General features: G+C 43.8%; 2 protein-coding genes across 4 annotated transcripts in view; both read left to right on the plus strand.

The window, feature by feature from the left end:
* Positions 1-332: 332 nt before the first annotated feature.
* LOC110509002 (calcium-activated potassium channel subunit beta-2) lies at positions 333-6,210 on the plus strand. 2 transcript variants are annotated; one of them, XR_002471388.2, is made up of 6 exons: positions 333-633; positions 2,251-2,379; positions 2,593-2,763; positions 3,155-3,350; positions 4,980-5,802; positions 5,835-6,210. XR_002471388.2 is itself a non-coding variant. In XM_021589935.2 (5 exons), the coding sequence occupies exons 1-5, from the start codon at positions 623-625 to the stop codon at positions 5,262-5,264; spliced, it is 792 nt and encodes a 263-aa protein (XP_021445610.2). In that variant the 5' UTR covers positions 333-622; the 3' UTR covers positions 5,265-6,210. The 2 variants fall into 2 exon arrangements, 1 of the variants encoding a protein (XP_021445610.2); XM_021589935.2 differs by having other exon boundaries at positions 4,980-6,210.
* Positions 6,211-11,985: 5,775 nt separating this feature from the next.
* The window catches only part of LOC110508222 (phosphatidylinositol 4,5-bisphosphate 3-kinase catalytic subunit alpha isoform), a 28,803-nt gene continuing 23,545 nt past the window's right edge, over positions 11,986-17,243 (plus strand). The window contains exons 1-5 of one of the 2 annotated variants that reach the window (XM_036966102.1): positions 11,986-12,393; positions 13,170-13,580; positions 13,775-13,984; positions 14,463-14,713; positions 15,123-15,368. In XM_036966102.1, the coding sequence (XP_036821997.1) occupies positions 13,229-13,580; positions 13,775-13,984; positions 14,463-14,713; positions 15,123-15,368 (1,059 nt within the window). In that variant the 5' untranslated portion in view covers positions 11,986-12,393; positions 13,170-13,228. The remainder of the gene's footprint in view (positions 12,394-13,169; positions 13,581-13,774; positions 13,985-14,462; positions 14,714-15,122; positions 15,369-17,243) is intronic. The other variant, XM_036966101.1, reaches the window with a different exon arrangement.

Here is a 17,243-nt window from a genome sequence, read left to right on the forward strand (position 1 = left end):
TAGACAAGCAGTCATCATCATGAATCACGTCGACAGTCTACATAACACATGTTTTTATTTTTGCCCCACCAGGATTTACATGCTAAAATCCCCACTGCTAAAGAACATGGCCCTGGCTGCTGCCCAATTGAATATGCATGCGACTTTTAATGGGAGAAAGCTGCGTGCTATTGGGTGGAATGTTCAGTGACCATGATTCAATGTGCCAGCCTTGGCAAGTTGTTAATGTTAAATGAGAGGACACAATGAGTTTGTGTTGACAGGTGTTGCATTCATATGGTTCATGCTCCAGGAGCTACGTCTTTCATGACAAGTTCATCGACATTAACACCTTTTATCCATGTTCATCGATCCTCCTGTCTCACCTTATTAACGTTTCTTTGTGTTGCAAAATGAGATGTTTGTTTAGCTGGTGGCGCTGCACCTGAATGTCAACTATATTAAAGGAACACTTCTGTCCTATTCAAGTCATTTGTTCTTCTTCCTGGTTATGGTGGATCACGACTACGTACTTGTTGATGTCGTAGGATAAATACTTAGTCGTTACTTTTGAATTGTATAAACCAAATAATATTTTGTCAACACCTTGGCTTTCACACGTAGTGAATTTGACAGCAAAGTCATGCAACACAGGTAGGCTTTATTTTGCTCTATCTCTATCTTTGAGCTTTCACACATAGTGAATTTGACGTCAAAGTTATGGAACACAGGTAGGCTGTCTGTCTTTGAGTTGCACAACTATCTTGAAAGAACAGTAGAGCATATTTTAACATGTTTCTCTGTGATGGTAAAGCTATGTTTCAAACAATAGTGTTCTAGTTCAGTGTTGTTTCCATGACACGAAAGTGGGCAAGAGTGGTCATAAGCGGGTTGACTGAAGATTTACGGTGAAGAAATACAATGAATTACCATCATTAATCTAAATTAATGTTATAGTTGACAATCTGTCATTGAGTATGATTCATGCCATTTCATTCCTTAATATATAATCTATGAAATCGCTATTGAGCAAAATGTATAACTACTGTTGATCTGTCTATCTGTACTATCTAGTAGTCGAAAATCTTATGTAGTAATGGCACAATATAATGGGTAGTATAATGGGTAGTTAACAGCACAGGGTAGTTAACAGAATATTTAACAGTGTAGATAAGATTGTAGTTAACAGGGCAGTTAACAGCATATTTAACAGGGCAGTTAACAGCATATTTAACAGGGTAGTTAACAGCATATTTAACAGGGTAGTTAACAGCATATTTAACAGGGTAGATAACAGGGTAGTTAACAGCATATTTAACAGGGTAGTTAACAGGGTAGTTAACAGCATATTTAACAGGGTAGATAACAGGGTAGTTAACAGCATATTTAACAGGGTAGTTAACAGGGTAGTTAACAGGGCAGTTAACAGCATATTTAACAGGGTAGATAACAGGGTAGTTAACAGCATATTTAACAGGGTAGTTAACAGGGTAGTTAACAGCATATTTAACAGGGTAGTTAACAGGGTAGTTAACAGGGCAGTTAACAGCATATTTAACAGGGTAGATAACAGGGTATTTAACAGCATATTTAGCAGGGTAGTTAACAGCATATTTAACAGGGTAGTTAACAGCATATTTAACAGGGTAGTTAACAGCATATTTAACAGCGTAGATAAGAGTGTAGTTAACAGGGCAGTTACCAGTGTAGTTAACAGGGTAGTTAACAGGGCAGTTACCAGTGTAGTTAACAGCGTAGTTAACAGGGTAGTTAACAGCATATTTGACAGCGTAGTTAACAGGGTAGTTAACAGGGTAGCTCCCAAATTCAATCCTAAAATGTATTTTTAACACTACACAGCTGATTCAAAATATCAAAGCTTAAAGATTATTATGATTATTTGAAGCCATGTAGTGCTAGGGAAAAAAAACACCAAATAAACATGCACCCCTTGGGGTCGCGAGGACCGAGTTTAGGAAACCCTGCAGTAGTATATCTCATTGCCAACTGTCCAGCAATTTGAACTGTTGGCGAGTGTCTGAGAACAAACAGGTATATTGAATAGAGCAGTGATTCCCAACCAGGGGTACTTGGCCTATCCACAGGGGGTACTTGAGAAGACTCATAAAACCATTGGCCTACTGGTAAAATGCACATGACGGGGTACTTCAGGGGTACTCCGGTAAGAGCAAAATTCAGTTGCTGGTACAGTAACCAAAAAAGGTTGGGAACCACTGGTCTAGAGTGATAACAGACTGTTATTTTGTGCAGGTCATTCCATCAGTCTTTCCGCACCACTTCTTCTGTGAGAAGAGGAGGTCGTGAGACATCTGGAAAGAGGCTCTTTGTGACAGGTGCCAAAAGTGTGGGATGGGCAGCATCAGGAGGAGGAGCGACGAGGTACACTGTCACTCTTAAAAACACTATATTTTAGTCATTCATTTTAATATATTTTTTTCTGACATGCAGTGGGGGTTCCTCCAAGAAGGAAACAGATAATGGTTCTCCTAATTTAAATTGAGAAAAATGTCGATTCAACAAACTAAAAAAATCCTCTTTGTAAAATGAATTGAAATGGACTTGACCCCAACACTGGCCTGACCACTACCTCAGGTCCATCTACCAGAAGTTCCGAGATGTTGACCTGCTGGACAAGAAGAAGACGATGACAGCTATGAAGGCTGGGGAGGACCGGGCTATTCTCCTAGGCCTGGGCATGGTCATTGCGTCGGCCATGATGTACTTTGTCCTGGGCATCACTGTACTGCGCTCCTATGCCGACAGGTACTGGACTATCAATCTGACAGTGGATTGTTTTGTGTGGATTTTGTACTTTTGGGTGGACTCTGCTTTTGTTCATTCTGAAAGACTGTAATTCAATCAATCTGCCTTTGTAGTGTTGATGCGGTATGTTTGTTTGTCAGTCTTTTCTTTGTGCAAGTCACTGCACAGCATGCCACAGTATTATGGAGGGTTATCAGCGCCAATTCTAAAATGCAATGCTTAAATGCTAAATTGAAATGTTGAAAATGACGCATCTACCTCTCTACTTGGTATTTTTACACCCCAACATCTTTCTGCAATTTGATTTGAATACAGAGAAAAATCTGTATTTACATGCCACTGTGTAAATCCTACAATAGCCTTGAATTATTACCTTTATCTCTCCATATAGTGTGTGGACAGAGGGGAGTGTCTGTATCGTGCTCAACTCCACCATTACGGCAGACATGAACTGCTCTTACAGCTGTGGCTCGGACTGCTGGAGAGGCTCCAAGTACCCCTGTCTGCAGGTCTACGTCAGTGTCAACACCACGGGCAGGGTCAGCCGCTTATCCCACAATGAGGAGAGCTGGGACGCCAACTTTGAGGTGAACGGGGGGTCAGAACGGAGGTTGTGAAAGACTGGATAGCGTATGTTGACACTGGGCTTGTGATATTCTGACCACACCATATGTACACATACATGTTATTCACTCATTTCATCTAAACTGCTTGCGTGCGCCAGCGAGCGTCTGAGTAGCCAGGCGCTAAAATAGAACTTGGTTCTATTTTTGACGCTTGACACACTGCAAGTCCTACCTCTTCCATCTCCTCATTGGTTTTTAGGAGCAAATAGCTGTCACGCCCTGAGCATAGAGAGCTGTTTATTCTCTGTTGGTTGGGGCGTGATAGTGACTAGGGTGGGTCATCTAGGTGATTAATGGTTTATGTTGGCCTGGTATGGTGCGACAGAAGATCCCACCACCAAAGGACCAAGCAGCGTGGTCAGGAGGAGCAGGGATCCTGTGCCCGAGAGAAAAGTGAGTGGAGGACATCATGGACATGGGAGGAAGTTATGGCAGGGGATAAGACCCTGCCATGGAAGTAGGCAGAGGCAGCGAAGGAGGAGCAACGGCGACTCCGAAATTCACAACGACGACGGAAGCCCGAGAGGCAGCCCCCAAATTTTTTTGACAGCTAAGTCCGGAACCTCCTGAGACGGTCTACAGTCCGGAACCTCCTGAGACGGTCCACAGTCCGGAACCTCCTTAGACAGCCTACAATCCGGAACCTCCAGAACCTCCTGAGACGGTCTACAGTCCTGAACCTCCTAAGACGGTCTACAGTCCAGAACCTCCTGAGACGGTCTACAGTCTGAAACCTCCTGAGACGGTCTTCAGTCCGGAACCTTCTGAGACGGTCTACAGTCTAAAACCTTCTGAGACGGTCTACATTCCGGAACCTCCTGAGACGGTCGGCGGTCCAGAGCCTCCAGTGACCGTCGGCAGTCCAGAGCCTCCAGCGACGGTTGGCAATCTAGAGCCTCCAGTGACCGTCGGCAGTCCAGAGCCTCCAGTGACGGTCTGCAGTTCGGGGGGGGGGTACTGTCACGCCCTGACCATAGAGAGTTGTTTATTCTCTGCTGGTTGGGGCGTGATAGTGACTAGGGTGGGTCATCTAGGTGATTAATGGTTTATGTTGGCCTGGTATGGTTCCCAATCAGAGACAGCTGTTTATCGTTGTCTCTGATTGGGGATCATATTTAGGAACTCTACGCACGCTGCGCCTTGGTCTACTCCTTTCAACGAGTGTGACAATAGCCGCGTGGGTGATTGAAAGATGAACCAAGGTCCACACTCCAGTCCAGTTGGTGGTTTCATGTGTTTTGACCTGTTCCCAAATTAATATGGTTGGTTCAGAGTTCATTTTGATATTTCAACCTGCATGTTCCGATTTCATCTGGTGGGGATGGACAAAATCAAACGCGGACACACGCACGTGCCCTGTCTAGCCAGCATGGCCTGCTTCTTCCTGTTCAGGTGGTCTGGGAAACTCCTAGCCCTATGCCTGACTCATGATGCGCTATGTACCTGTTTCTCTCAACAGGAACAAATGTTTATACAAATAAATATTTATTTTGACTATCAAAGGATGCTTACTAAGCCTGTAGGTTAGGTATGCATGCTGAAAGCCCCTGAACAAACATCAATGTCACCCACCCACTTTTCTATTTCCAGTGTTTCTACGTGCCAAAGTGCCAGAAGGACACCAATGCCATGCACCACATTATCGTGAACATCTCAGAGCGCCTGAAGCCGCACCACCAGGTCCTGTGCTACTACGACCCCAGTGACCAGCAGGAGAGTGTCCTCCTGACCCGGCAGTACGGCCACAGTCCCGTCTTCCACTCGCTCTTCTGGCCCTCCTGTATGCTCACGGGGGGCACCGCCATCATCTTCATGGTCAAACTCACCCAGTACCTCTCCATCATGTGCGAGCAGGTTATCAAGATCGAAAGGTGAAGCTTGCTGGCGTGGCAGCTGAGAGCGTCAAACATGGCCGCCAGTCCGGACAGATGATGACATGAAAGGGATTGTTTCAACCGAAGGACCCTGTGACCTCTTGTAATGTCGCTCTCTCAGCGCTGAGAGATTTGGAACAGGTGGCTGGACTGGTTTCTGTTCTGAAACTGACATCTTGGAAAGCAGATAAATGAATGTTCGACCCCTGTTGCCTGGAAAGCAACTTGCATGCATGTTTTCTTACTGAATATGTAAACTTTTTATATACATTAACCGTCTATTTGAAAGTTATTAAATTATTCACCAACGTTGAACATGGGACTTTCACAGAAAGTTGGGTACAATCCTAAGTGTTGAGTATTGGTGAGCACTTTATCTAACACAGATGACAATGCCAAGCTACATTTGTGCTGACGGAGTGAGACAGAGAGTTCATTCTCCTAAATTGTCCAATGTATTTGCTGAAGATAACTGTTCACGTCCTACTGTGTCAAAGTTAGAACCCTGTTTCAGTTCCTGTATGTTCACAATGAAGAGGGTTAAAGACCATTGTGGATATACTCGAACTAGGTAGAATATGCAGAATCTAATGGGGAAAATGCTGAATGACACCATCAACATATTTTAGGGGTCAGCTATAGCTTATATTATTTATAGTAGATACCATTTTATTGTTCAGTCTGTCATACAGAACTTGTGTGCTATGCAGCAACAACAAAAATCAGTGTCTTGTTCTTGTCTTGCTCTGATGACAACCCCAGGGAAGCTGCAAATTCCATTCTGTTTATTTTGAATACATTTTGCTCTGTATGCAATAAATTGACCTCTCATTACATATACATGTACTTATGCCTTCCCATGGTGAGGCATATCAAAATGAAATAAATAATTTCATTGTTTACAAATGATGAAACTGTAATAAACCCTACATTCTTGTTCAGAAATTCCTTCCTTTGAGGGCATTTGGCATAACAGCCTTTGAGCCTTTCCTTGCTTGAGAAAAATGTCACACCTGGCTTTGCATAAGACTGGCTTTGGATAGAAATACACATTTTATGGCCGCATTAAATCACATCTTTGATATTGTCGGTTTCACTGCTCTCCCTTGTTATGACACACGTGTTGTTTGCTTGGCCAACTGCCGCTTCCATCTCCCTTTTACAGCAATGGAACGCAGCAAATATTTTACAATCAAGCAAGGGGGTTTCCTTGAATTTTCCCCCCTTTGCTGTCCCCTTCATGACAAGGTTATTACCCCTGACCAGAAGCAGTGTAGGCGGCCTAGTCCATTTTAGAGTGGGAGAGCTATAAGGCGTGCCCGGTAGGCCTAATGGCTGTCAAGACGGTTTCGGAAGATACATCTGCGTTTATGAAAATGGCGTCCCTTCAGAGGACAAGAACAAGATGTATGTCAGGAGAAGTGCAATATCATATGGAGACGTATACTTGGAATACAGAGGACTAATGGAAGGAAAAAGAGAGGCAGAGGAGGTCGAAGAGAGAGAGCGAAGATGAGGGGGAGCTTGAAGCAGAGGGAGCTGTACGCCAGATTTAAGACAGGAGGAGAATTGGAAGTGAGTGAGGGCAAGGTATTGGAGATGGTAGGTGTGATGAAGTTCTCGGAGTCTGAGGATTGCACCGAGGGTCAGGATAAATATGAGTCAGCGACGGTAGGAGGGTAATTTTGTGATAAGTGAACCTTTGCCTTCAGGCTGATCCATTTGTGGTTTCAGGATGGGTGAAAACAGTTGGATGCTGTGGAATCGGTGAAGGTGATAATTGTCTTGTGATAATTGTCTGTGTTTCTGCTGGTCAGAGGGAATAGGTGCTCTGCGTGTAACGAATGGCGACAAAAGATGTGAATTGTTTTCTCTCAAAAAAAGGGCGCCATTGACAGGAGTGATTTCTGGGATAGCGGTAAATGCAGTGGTGTAAAGTACTTAAGTAAAAATACTTTAAAGTACTACTTAAGTCGTTTTTTGGGGTATCTTTACTTTACATTTACCTATTTATATTTTTGACGACGTTTACTTTTACTTCACTACATTCCTAAAGAGAATTATGTACTTTTTACTCCATACATTTTCCCTGACTCCCAAAATTACTTTTTACATGTTGAATGATTAGCAGGACAGGAAAATTGTCTAATTCACACACTTATCAAGAGAACATCCCTGGTTATCCCTACTGCCTCTGAGACAGAAGACAAAGGACAGTGAGACACAGGCTTAATCCTAGACACATGGAAGGTAGGGTGAATACGGAGGGTACGGGGTAACACAAGACGGACAGCAGTGGAACTCTGGACTCTGGAGATGGGAAAAGGACCAATGAACCGAGGTCAAACCGAGGACCAATGAACCGAGGACCAATGAATCGATCCCTTCGGGGCAGATCCCGAGTTGAAAGCCATACCCTCTGCCCAATGCGGCAGCGGGGAGCTGGGGTCCGGCGACGATCAGCTTGTCGACGATACCTGGAGTTGGTCTTGAGAATAGCCGCCCTGGCTCTTCTCCAGGTATGTTGACAGCGGCGGACAAACCAAGGGTACACTGTCACGCCTGCTCCCGCTCTTCCTCCCCCTCCCCCAGCGCCTATGTCTCGGCCGGTTCGCCCAGGTGGGGCGCTGGGTGGCGGCCCTAGAGGGGGGGGGGTACTGTCACGCCTGCTCCCGCTCTTCCCCCCTCTGGCGCTCGAGGGTGCCAGACTCCCCAACATTACGCACTCAAGCCACCTTCAGTACGCACACCTGCCTTTACCCATCACAGGCATCAGCACTCATTGGACTCACGTGGACTCCATTACTTGTGTAATTTCCTTCGCTATATCTGTCTGTTTCCTAGCTCTGTTCCCTGCTTCAGGATTATTTGTCTCATGTCCATGTTACCCGTGTTCTGACGCGGTTCCTGTCTTGTTTCCTTGTCTGTCCCTGAATAAATGTCTGACTCCCTGTACCTGCTTCTCCTGTCCGGCGTCGGTCCTTACAAAACGTGAAAGTTGACCAACTGAAGGGGAAGTTTCCTGGTGTTTGTGATGCTCATTGTTTGGTAAGACGCAGAGAAACAGTGGTGGTGAAACAGAAGAGTCGTTGTCTGTTATTTTGAGTTTTGATGTTGAGTCTTTGTTCGACAAAGTGATGTTAGGGTATATAAGTTATCATGTACTATCTTTTGTGCCGAATACATTACGTTGTTACAGGTGTCAAGCTGATGGGCATGTGGCAGCAGTGTGTAGGAGGGAGGTTCATAGGTGGGAGAAGTGTGCAGAAGGGCATGAGACAAATGAATGTGTAGTATTGGGGAAAGTAGTGGTATGTGTTAATTGTAGAGGTGCCCATGGGGCTGGGGATCAGAAATGTCCGGTGAGAGAGAGGCAGGTTGAGGTTTCCAGGGTCAGAGTAGTGCAGAAGTTGTCTTGTGCTGAAGCAGTGAAGAAAGTAGAGGAAGTTGGTGCAAGGGGAAGGGATCCTGAGAAAAGTGGTGTGAGCAGTAGATCTCTACCAGTACATAGGGATAGGCCAGCAAGTGATATATTCTTCAGTAAGATTGGAACCAGAAGCCATGGATTACAGGCAACATTCGCACTGAGCTAAAGGGTAGAGCTGCCACTTTCAAGGTGCGGGACTCTAACCCGGAAGCTGATAAGAAATCCTGCTATGCCCTCTGACGAACCATCAAACAGGCAAAAAGTCAATACAGGGCTAAGATTGAATCATACTACACCGGCTCAGATGCTCGTCTTATGTGGCAGGGCTTGCGAACTGTTACAGGCTACAAAGGGAAGCACAGCCACGAGCTGCCCAGTGACACAAGCCTACCAGACGAGCTAAATCACTTCTATGCTCGCTTCGAGGCAAGCAACACTGAGGCATGCATGAGAGCATCAGCTGTTCTTGATGGCTGTGTAATCACGCTCTCCGTAGCCAATGTGAGTAAGACCTTTAAACAGGTCAACATACACAAGGCTGCGGGCCCAGACGGATTACCAGGACATGTGGTCTAGGCATGTACTCACCAACTGGCAGGTGTCTTCACTGACATTTTCAACATGTCCCTGATTGAATCTGTAATAAAAACATGTTTCAAGCAGACCACCATAGTCCCTGTGCCCAAGAACACAAAGGCAACGTGCCTAAATGACTGAAGATATTCTGAATGCTATTCATTGACTATAGCTCAGTGTTCAACAGCATAGTACCCTCAAAGCAAATCACTAAGCTAAAGATCCTGGGACTAAACACCTCCCTCTGCACCTGGATCCTGGACTTCCTGACAGGCCTCCCCCAGATGGTGAGGGTAGGTTTCAACACATCTGCCACCCTGATCCTCAACACCGGAGCCCCTCAGTGGTGCGTGTTTAGTCCCCTCCTGTACTCCCTGTTCACCCATGACTGCATGGCAAGGCATGACTCCAACACCATCATTTAGTTTGCAACCGACACAACAGTGGTAGGCCTGATCACCGGCAATGACAAGACTGCCTATAGGGAGGAGGTCAGAGACCTGGCCGGGCGGTGCCAGAATAACAACGTATCCCTCAACATAACCAAGACTAAGGAGATAATTGTGGACTACAGGAAAAGGAGGACCGAGCACGCCCCCATTCTCATCGACGGGGTTGTAGTGGAGCAGGTTGAGAGCTTTAAGTTCCTTGGTGTCCACATCACCAACAAACTAACATGGTCCAAACACACCAAAAGTCGTGAAAAGGGCACGACAAAGCCTATTCCCCCTCAGGAAACTAAAATGATTTGGCATGGGTCCTCAGATCCTTAAAAGGTTCTACAGCTGCAACATCGAGAGCATCCTGACTGGTTGCATCATTGCCTGGTACGGCAATTGCTCGGCCTCCGATCGCAAGGCACTCCAGAGGGTAGTGTGTACAGCCCAGTACATCACTGGGGCTAAGCTGCCTGCCATCCAGGACCTCTACACCAGGCGGTGTCAGAGGAAGGCCCTAAAAATTATCAAAGACCCCAGCCACCCCAGTCATAGACTGTTCTCTCTATTACCGCATGGCAAGCGGTAGCGGAGTGCCAAGTCTAGGACAAAAAAGGCTTCTCAACAGTTTTTACCCCCAAGCCATAAGACTCCTGAACAGGTAGTCAAATGGCTACCTGGACTATTTGCCTTGTGTGTGCCCCCCCCCCCAACCCCTCTTTTACGCTGCTGCTACTCTCTGTTTATCATATATGCATAGTCACTTTAACTATACATTCATGTACATACTACCTCAATTGGCCCGACTAACCGGTGCCTGTATATAGCCTCGCTACTGCTATTATCACTATTTTTTTATCGTTGTTTTTCTTTTTTTTTCACTTTTGGTTAGAGACTGTAAGTAAGCATTTCACTATAAGGTCTACCTACACCTGTTGTATTCGGCGCACGTGACAAATAATCTTTGATTTGATTTAATCTAGCATGGGTAGGATAGTCATCTGAATCAGTGTTAGTTTGGCAGCTGGAGTGAAGGGGAGCGATTACGATAGAGGAAATCAAGTCTAGATTTAACTTTAGCCTGCAGCTTTGATATGTACTGAGAGAAGGACAGTGTACCGTCTAGCCATACTCCCAAGTACTTGTATGAGGTGACTACCTCAAGCTCAAAACCCTCAGAGGTAGTAATCACACCTGTGGGGAGAGGGGCATTATTCTTATCAAACCACATGACCTTTGTTTTTGAGATGTTCAGAGCAAGGTTAAGGGCAGAGAAAGTTTGTTGGGCATTAAGAAATCTTTGTTGTTGAGTGTTTAACAAAGATCCGGGGAGGGGCCAGCTGAGTATAAGACTGTATAATCTGCATATAAATGGATGAGAGAGCTTCCTACTGCCTAAACTATGGTGTTGATGTAAATTGAGAAGAGTGTCTGGCCTAGGCTCGAGCCTTGGGGTACTCCCTTGGTGAAAGGCAGTGGCTGAGACAGCAGATGTTCTGACTTTATACACTGCACTCTTTGAGAGGTCGTTAGCAAACCATGCCAAAGACCCCTCAGAGACACCAATACTCCTTAGCCGGCCCACAAGAATGGAATGGTCTATCATATCAAAAGCTTGGATATAGTAATGGATATCATCTGTACTGCAGGAATTTAAGTTGTAGAAAATGTAATTTGTAGTGGCAACTGCAGAGAGGTATTTGAGTGTATGAGATTTGACCTCAAAAGAGTTACAGGGTGTGTTGAGTGGTGGTGTCCTGTTCTTTCAGGCTGTTGGCCTGAGGTAGGGTTAGATATATTAAAATAGTGGAGTTGGGTGGTGGGTGTATGGTTAGATGGTAGGGTATTTGTTGATTTATTCGTATTTTGTTTTTATTTAAAAAATAATAACAATTCAAGCAAAGTATAAGGGACGTATACTCCAGTTTAGTAGGTGGCCGTAATGCAACATTTATTGGATGCTAACCGCCATTAAACCTCAGATAAAAGCGTAATGGCTCTGGTGGGCTGTAGGTCAGGGTTTTGTTCAAGTCCCTCATTAAAACATTCGATTCCAACCATCAGTGGAACCCACCCCTGGTCCTCCCTAATAGCAATCCCTGGCCACCCAACTCCTGGCCTACTATTAAAGCATTTTTACTTGAGTTGTGTTGCTATGCTGTCAGAATTGAAATTGTGTTATTTATTTCAAGAGTGTGTTTTCTTACACGTTTAAACAGTATGTAAAAATGTATACAATGCTGTTGGTGAAATGAAAACGTTCTATGCATCATGTCTTCGAGGTCAAAGCCCGATGCCACTGGGGGTCTCTGATGGGGCGGTACTAACGACAAGCCAGGCGGCTAGCTGTGGCTAAACGAACACTAGCGGGCTTGTGAGCCATCAAAAAATGCCGTATTTTTCGCTATTGGGTTGGACTTCACATCATGGAATGTAATGAACTTATTCCTTGGGGAAAATTATATATTATAGCCAACGGACGTCTTTGTTGAGAAATCGGACTGCCCCTGAGACTTGGATGGAGTTGCAAGCAAGCGCCACGACCGAGGAGGTGTAGAACGGGTACGAATCGGGTTTGTTTAGCTAACGTCAGCTAGCTATTATCGGGAGAAAGTTGCCTGTTACGAGTGAAAACAGGGCGTTACTTGCGCGAGACAATAACCAAACTATTGTTTGTCTGCAGATGCCAGGTATTTAATCATAAAAGGTGTCAAAATACATATAAAATAAATACATACTTTTCAACGAGACGACAGTACGGTGTAGTTGTATAATGAGACGTTGGACAATTAGCTAGGCTAGCTGGCACACGCTAGCTAAGTCGGCACAAACAACTAGCTAATGGCTAGCGGTTTGTCAGCTAATATTAGCAAACTTGCTATAGGTAGTAGCACCGGTGTTTTAGCTAGCTAGGTAAAGTGTTTAAGCTAACTCTGTAACTAGACGCATTCTAGCAAGGAAAAATAAAATAACAATTGCCGGTTAGTTCTCGAACTTTTGCCATCCTAATACACCCATATTGGGCTGAATTAATAGGTTGCTAAACAACTGGCTAACTAGTTACTTTATTAGCAAGCTATCTAACCAGCTAGCTACTGTCTTCAAATTCCATTGGCATTGCTTGCTGTGACACAGCTTGTTCATTAGCTAGCTAATGATTACAGTGACTGAGCTGTCAACCTCTCCACTTAGCTACCAAACGACCTATTGTTATGTTAAATATTTTCTTCGAGCAACATATGTCCTTTTTCATGCTTGAGCTGCCCCCATGCATTTACATTTTCTGAGACAATTAACAATTTGAGTTCATCATTTTGTAATCTACTGTAAGCAACCGCCTGATTATAATGTGATAGTAATTCGGTTTTTGCACTTCCACTCTCATTCAATATATTTAGCTAGCAGTATGGAGATTTTTTAAACAGGTCACTGCGTCTTATGGAATTGTCCCCCTCTCTCTGTCCAGTTGGTCGACCCGTCTCATCCTAATTATTAGCATAGTGAGGAGCAGCCGACCTGACCATCATGCCTCCCAGACCGTCTTCTGGGGAACTATGGGGCATGCACTTGATGCCCCCGAGCATCCAGGTGGACTGCCTTCTCCCAAATGGGATGATTCTGACATTGGTGTGCACACGCGAGGCAACACTCATCTCAGTCAAACACGAACTCTTCAAAGAGGCCAGGAAGTATCCTCTCCACCACCTCCTACAAGAGGAGACCTCCTACATCTTTGTCAGCGTTACCCAAGAGGCTGAGAGAGAGGAGTTCTACGACGAGACAAGGAGACTGTGCGACCTCAGGCTTTTTCAGGCCTTCCTGAAAGTCATCGAACCAGTGGGCAACCGAGAGGAGAAAATACTAAACCGAGAAATTGGTATGCATGTCTCTCGTATTCTTTATACTTGGTCACTGACGTCACATAGGCGCTTTCTTTGAGTATAGTGTGACATCTGGCTGTTTTCAAATACAGCACTCAAATTTCATTAATGAATACTGAGTGTGATTAAGATTGATACAATGTGTCTTGAAGCTATAGGAGTACATGAAATGTTATTTTTCTTTGTACAGGTTTTGCAATAGGAATGCCTATATGCGAGTTTGACCTGGTCAAGGACTCGGAAGTGCAGGACTTTAGAAGAAACATATTGAATGTCTGCAAGGAGTCTGTGGACCTCCGAGACACTAATGGACCCATCAGTAGAGCGTTGTACGTCTACCCTCCCAATGTAGAGTCGTCAGTAGAACTGCCCAAGCACATCTTCAATAAACTTGACAAAGGTAGGAAATGGGAGACAGTGACACACATAAAGACAGGTTTTGGTCTGGGAAAGGCAAAATGTCCCAGCCACGTACAGCCTAATATTCTATAAACAGACACTATTGTGAACATTGATAGAATCACCATCCACTTGTTTCAAATATGTTTTTTTGTGATTTTAATCAATTAAAATAAAATTGAATTTGTCACATGCGCCAAATACAACAGGTGTAGTAGACCATACCGTGAAATGCTTGCTTTACAAGCCCTTAACCAACAACGCAGTTCAACAAATGGAGTTAAGAAAATATTTACTAAATAAACTAAAGTGCATATATATATTTTTTTTAAGTAATATAATCAGAAATGAATGGTGTGACATTTCTGATTGGATGGTGGAAGACTTGAACATTTACCTCACTTACTTTTACCATGTTACTGTAGTAGCACATTTATTCAGAACCCTGGGACTGACCACCATATTGTTTTCTCCCCCAGGTCAAATCATAGTGGTCATCTGGGTCATCGTGTCGCCGAGCAACGACAAGCAGAAGTACACCCTGAAGATCAATCACGACTGCGTGCCGGAGCATGTGATCGCAGAGGCCATCCGCAAGAAGACGCGTAGCATGCTGCTGTCCCACGAGCAGCTCAAGATGTGTGTGCAGGAGTATCAGGGAAAGTACATCCTCAAGGTGTGTGGCTGTGACGAGTACCTGCTGGAGAAGTACCCCCTTAGCCAGTACAAGGTAAACACAGACCCACACACACATTGCTCTGACGCGTACTCCACATCTTGAATAGGAAGGAATACAATTACACATCTGATGTAGTTCGACTCTTGCCGGTGTGTTTTTAAATATAATATAGAAATATGATACCAAATAAATAATTCCCAAATGCTGCTTTTTATGGAAACAGTCTGATCTGAAATGTTGGCGTTTGAGAGTAAAATAAGAAGAACACCACTTTTTTTACAAGTGTACTCTGTTAGGACATTTTTCCTTTGAATCCTGTCTGAAGCATTTTAGAATGACTAGCAATGTTGCACAGGTAAAAGCAGATGCGCAAAACATAGGTAGCCATTCGTTGCATGTTCAATTACCTCTGGCTTGGTGTAGTGTCTAATGTCCTTATGTCTATGCCTTTCCTTTCCAGTACGTGAGGAGTTGCATCATGCTGGGGCGCATGCCTAACCTCATGCTAATGGCCAAGGATAGCCTTTACTCCCAGCTGCCCATCGACACCTTTACCATGCCCTCGTACGCCCGACGGATTTCCACGGCAACGCCCTATATGAACGGCGAGACGGCCACCAAGTCCCTGTGGACCATCAACGGCACGCTGAGGATCAGGATACTGTGCGCAACCTATGTCAATGTAAACATCAGGGACATTGACAAGGTACTGTACTTGAGGACTTTTGGGTTGTGTTCAGTAGTGCATATCGTAATGAAATGTTTTGCAATTGATAACGAATACCTGTGTTTAGGGCTGTGGCGGTCATGCCATTTTTGTCAGCCGGTTATTGTCATGCAAAAGACTGCCGGTCTAACGGTAATTGATCGTTAATTAACAAACACGTTTAGCATCTCCAGGCTCCATGCATACAAGCCTCTGATGCCTGCCTTTGGAATATCTACATTTTAAAAAAAGTCTAATTAATTGATTATGCACCAACACAATAAATGCATTATTTATTTTAGGCAGGTCTAAAGAAACATGATATGAAGAAAAGGTATTTCAGAAGAACAGAATATGAGTTGGCCTACTGAATGTTATCTGGATATTCTCCATGTCATAGGCTGTAGGCTTGTTAGCATACAATATATGCTTATAAGTCCTGTGACATTATTTAATATTATGATTTTATAGTAAGCAAGAATATAATTCACAAAACAAAAGTTGGTGTTCTGTTCTTTGCCTCACGCTGTTCTCTCAAGTAATCATATTTTCACCCATCAGACTTCTCAATTTAATCTTTACTAACATGTACAATTAGTTTCAATTTAGAATGCCACATAATCAAATGGGCAGGGGAATATTATTTTAATGCATATGCACTGGAATAGCGAATGGAGGCCATTTTCCCACCGGTACATTTTCCACTCAAGTTATGTAGTCTACTCCGGTCATTTCGCTGTGCCACAGGGATATTGTGCCCAAACTCTGTATGCCATAGGCTCACCCAAACCCGTGTCCTGCAGCTACCCAGTGCTTAGTTTGAGTCTCTGCGTGTTGGAGAAAGGAATGAAGGAGAGGGGGAGACAGAAATGCAGTGGTTAGATATTCTGTAGCTGAAGGTATTGTCAGCCTATTAATTATATAAAAAATGCCCTCTTACTAGGTTATTAAAAATCTAAAGCAAATTCACTATAATTCTAGGCTAAATCTCAGTTTGATTTATTTAGGCTAGACCAATTATGTTTCGAAGAGATCTTAAGTCACTATGTTGGGGTATCTTTACTGTGTGTGAATGTTTTTCTGCCATGTGTAATATGCGGTAGACTATGTATTATATAACAGCACAATCATTATTTTAATTCTGTAATTTTTTGGGGTGCTTGGGCTCATATTTACTAATTTCATATGTAAATACTGTATTCTATTCTACTGTATATTAGTCAATCAAATCAAATTTTATTTGTCACATGCGCCGAATACAACAGGTATAGATAGCCCTTACTGTGAAGTGCTTACTTACAAGCCCTTAACCAACAATGCAGTTCAAGAAAGAGTTAAGAAAATATTTACTAAATAAACTAAAGTAACATTTTCTTTTTAAGCAACACAAGAAAATGACATAACAATAACGAGGCTATATGCAGGGGTACCTACAGTGCCTTGCGAAAGTATTCGGCCCCCTTGAACTTTGCAACCTTTTGCCACATTTCAGGCTTCAAACATAAAGATATAAAACTGTATTTTTTTGTGAAGAATCAACAACAAGTGGGACACAATCATGAAGTGGAACGACATTTATTGGATATTTCAAACTTTTTTAACAAATCAAAAACTGAAAAATTGGGCGTGCAAAATTATTCAGCCCCTTTACTTTCAGTGCAGCAAACTCTCTCCAGAAGTTCAGTGAGGATCTCTGAATGATCCAATGTTGACCTAAATGACTAATGATGATAAATACAATCCACCTGTGTGTAATCAAGTCTCCGTATAAATGCATCTGCACTGTGATAGTCTCAGAGGTCCGTCAAAAGCGCAGAGAGCATCATGAAGAACAAGGAACACACCAGGCAGGTCCGAGATACTGTTGTGAAGAAG

Source organism: Oncorhynchus mykiss, chromosome 28 (assembly GCF_013265735.2).
Source record: "Oncorhynchus mykiss isolate Arlee chromosome 28, USDA_OmykA_1.1, whole genome shotgun sequence".
Lineage (NCBI taxonomy): Eukaryota > Metazoa > Chordata > Actinopteri > Salmoniformes > Salmonidae > Oncorhynchus > Oncorhynchus mykiss.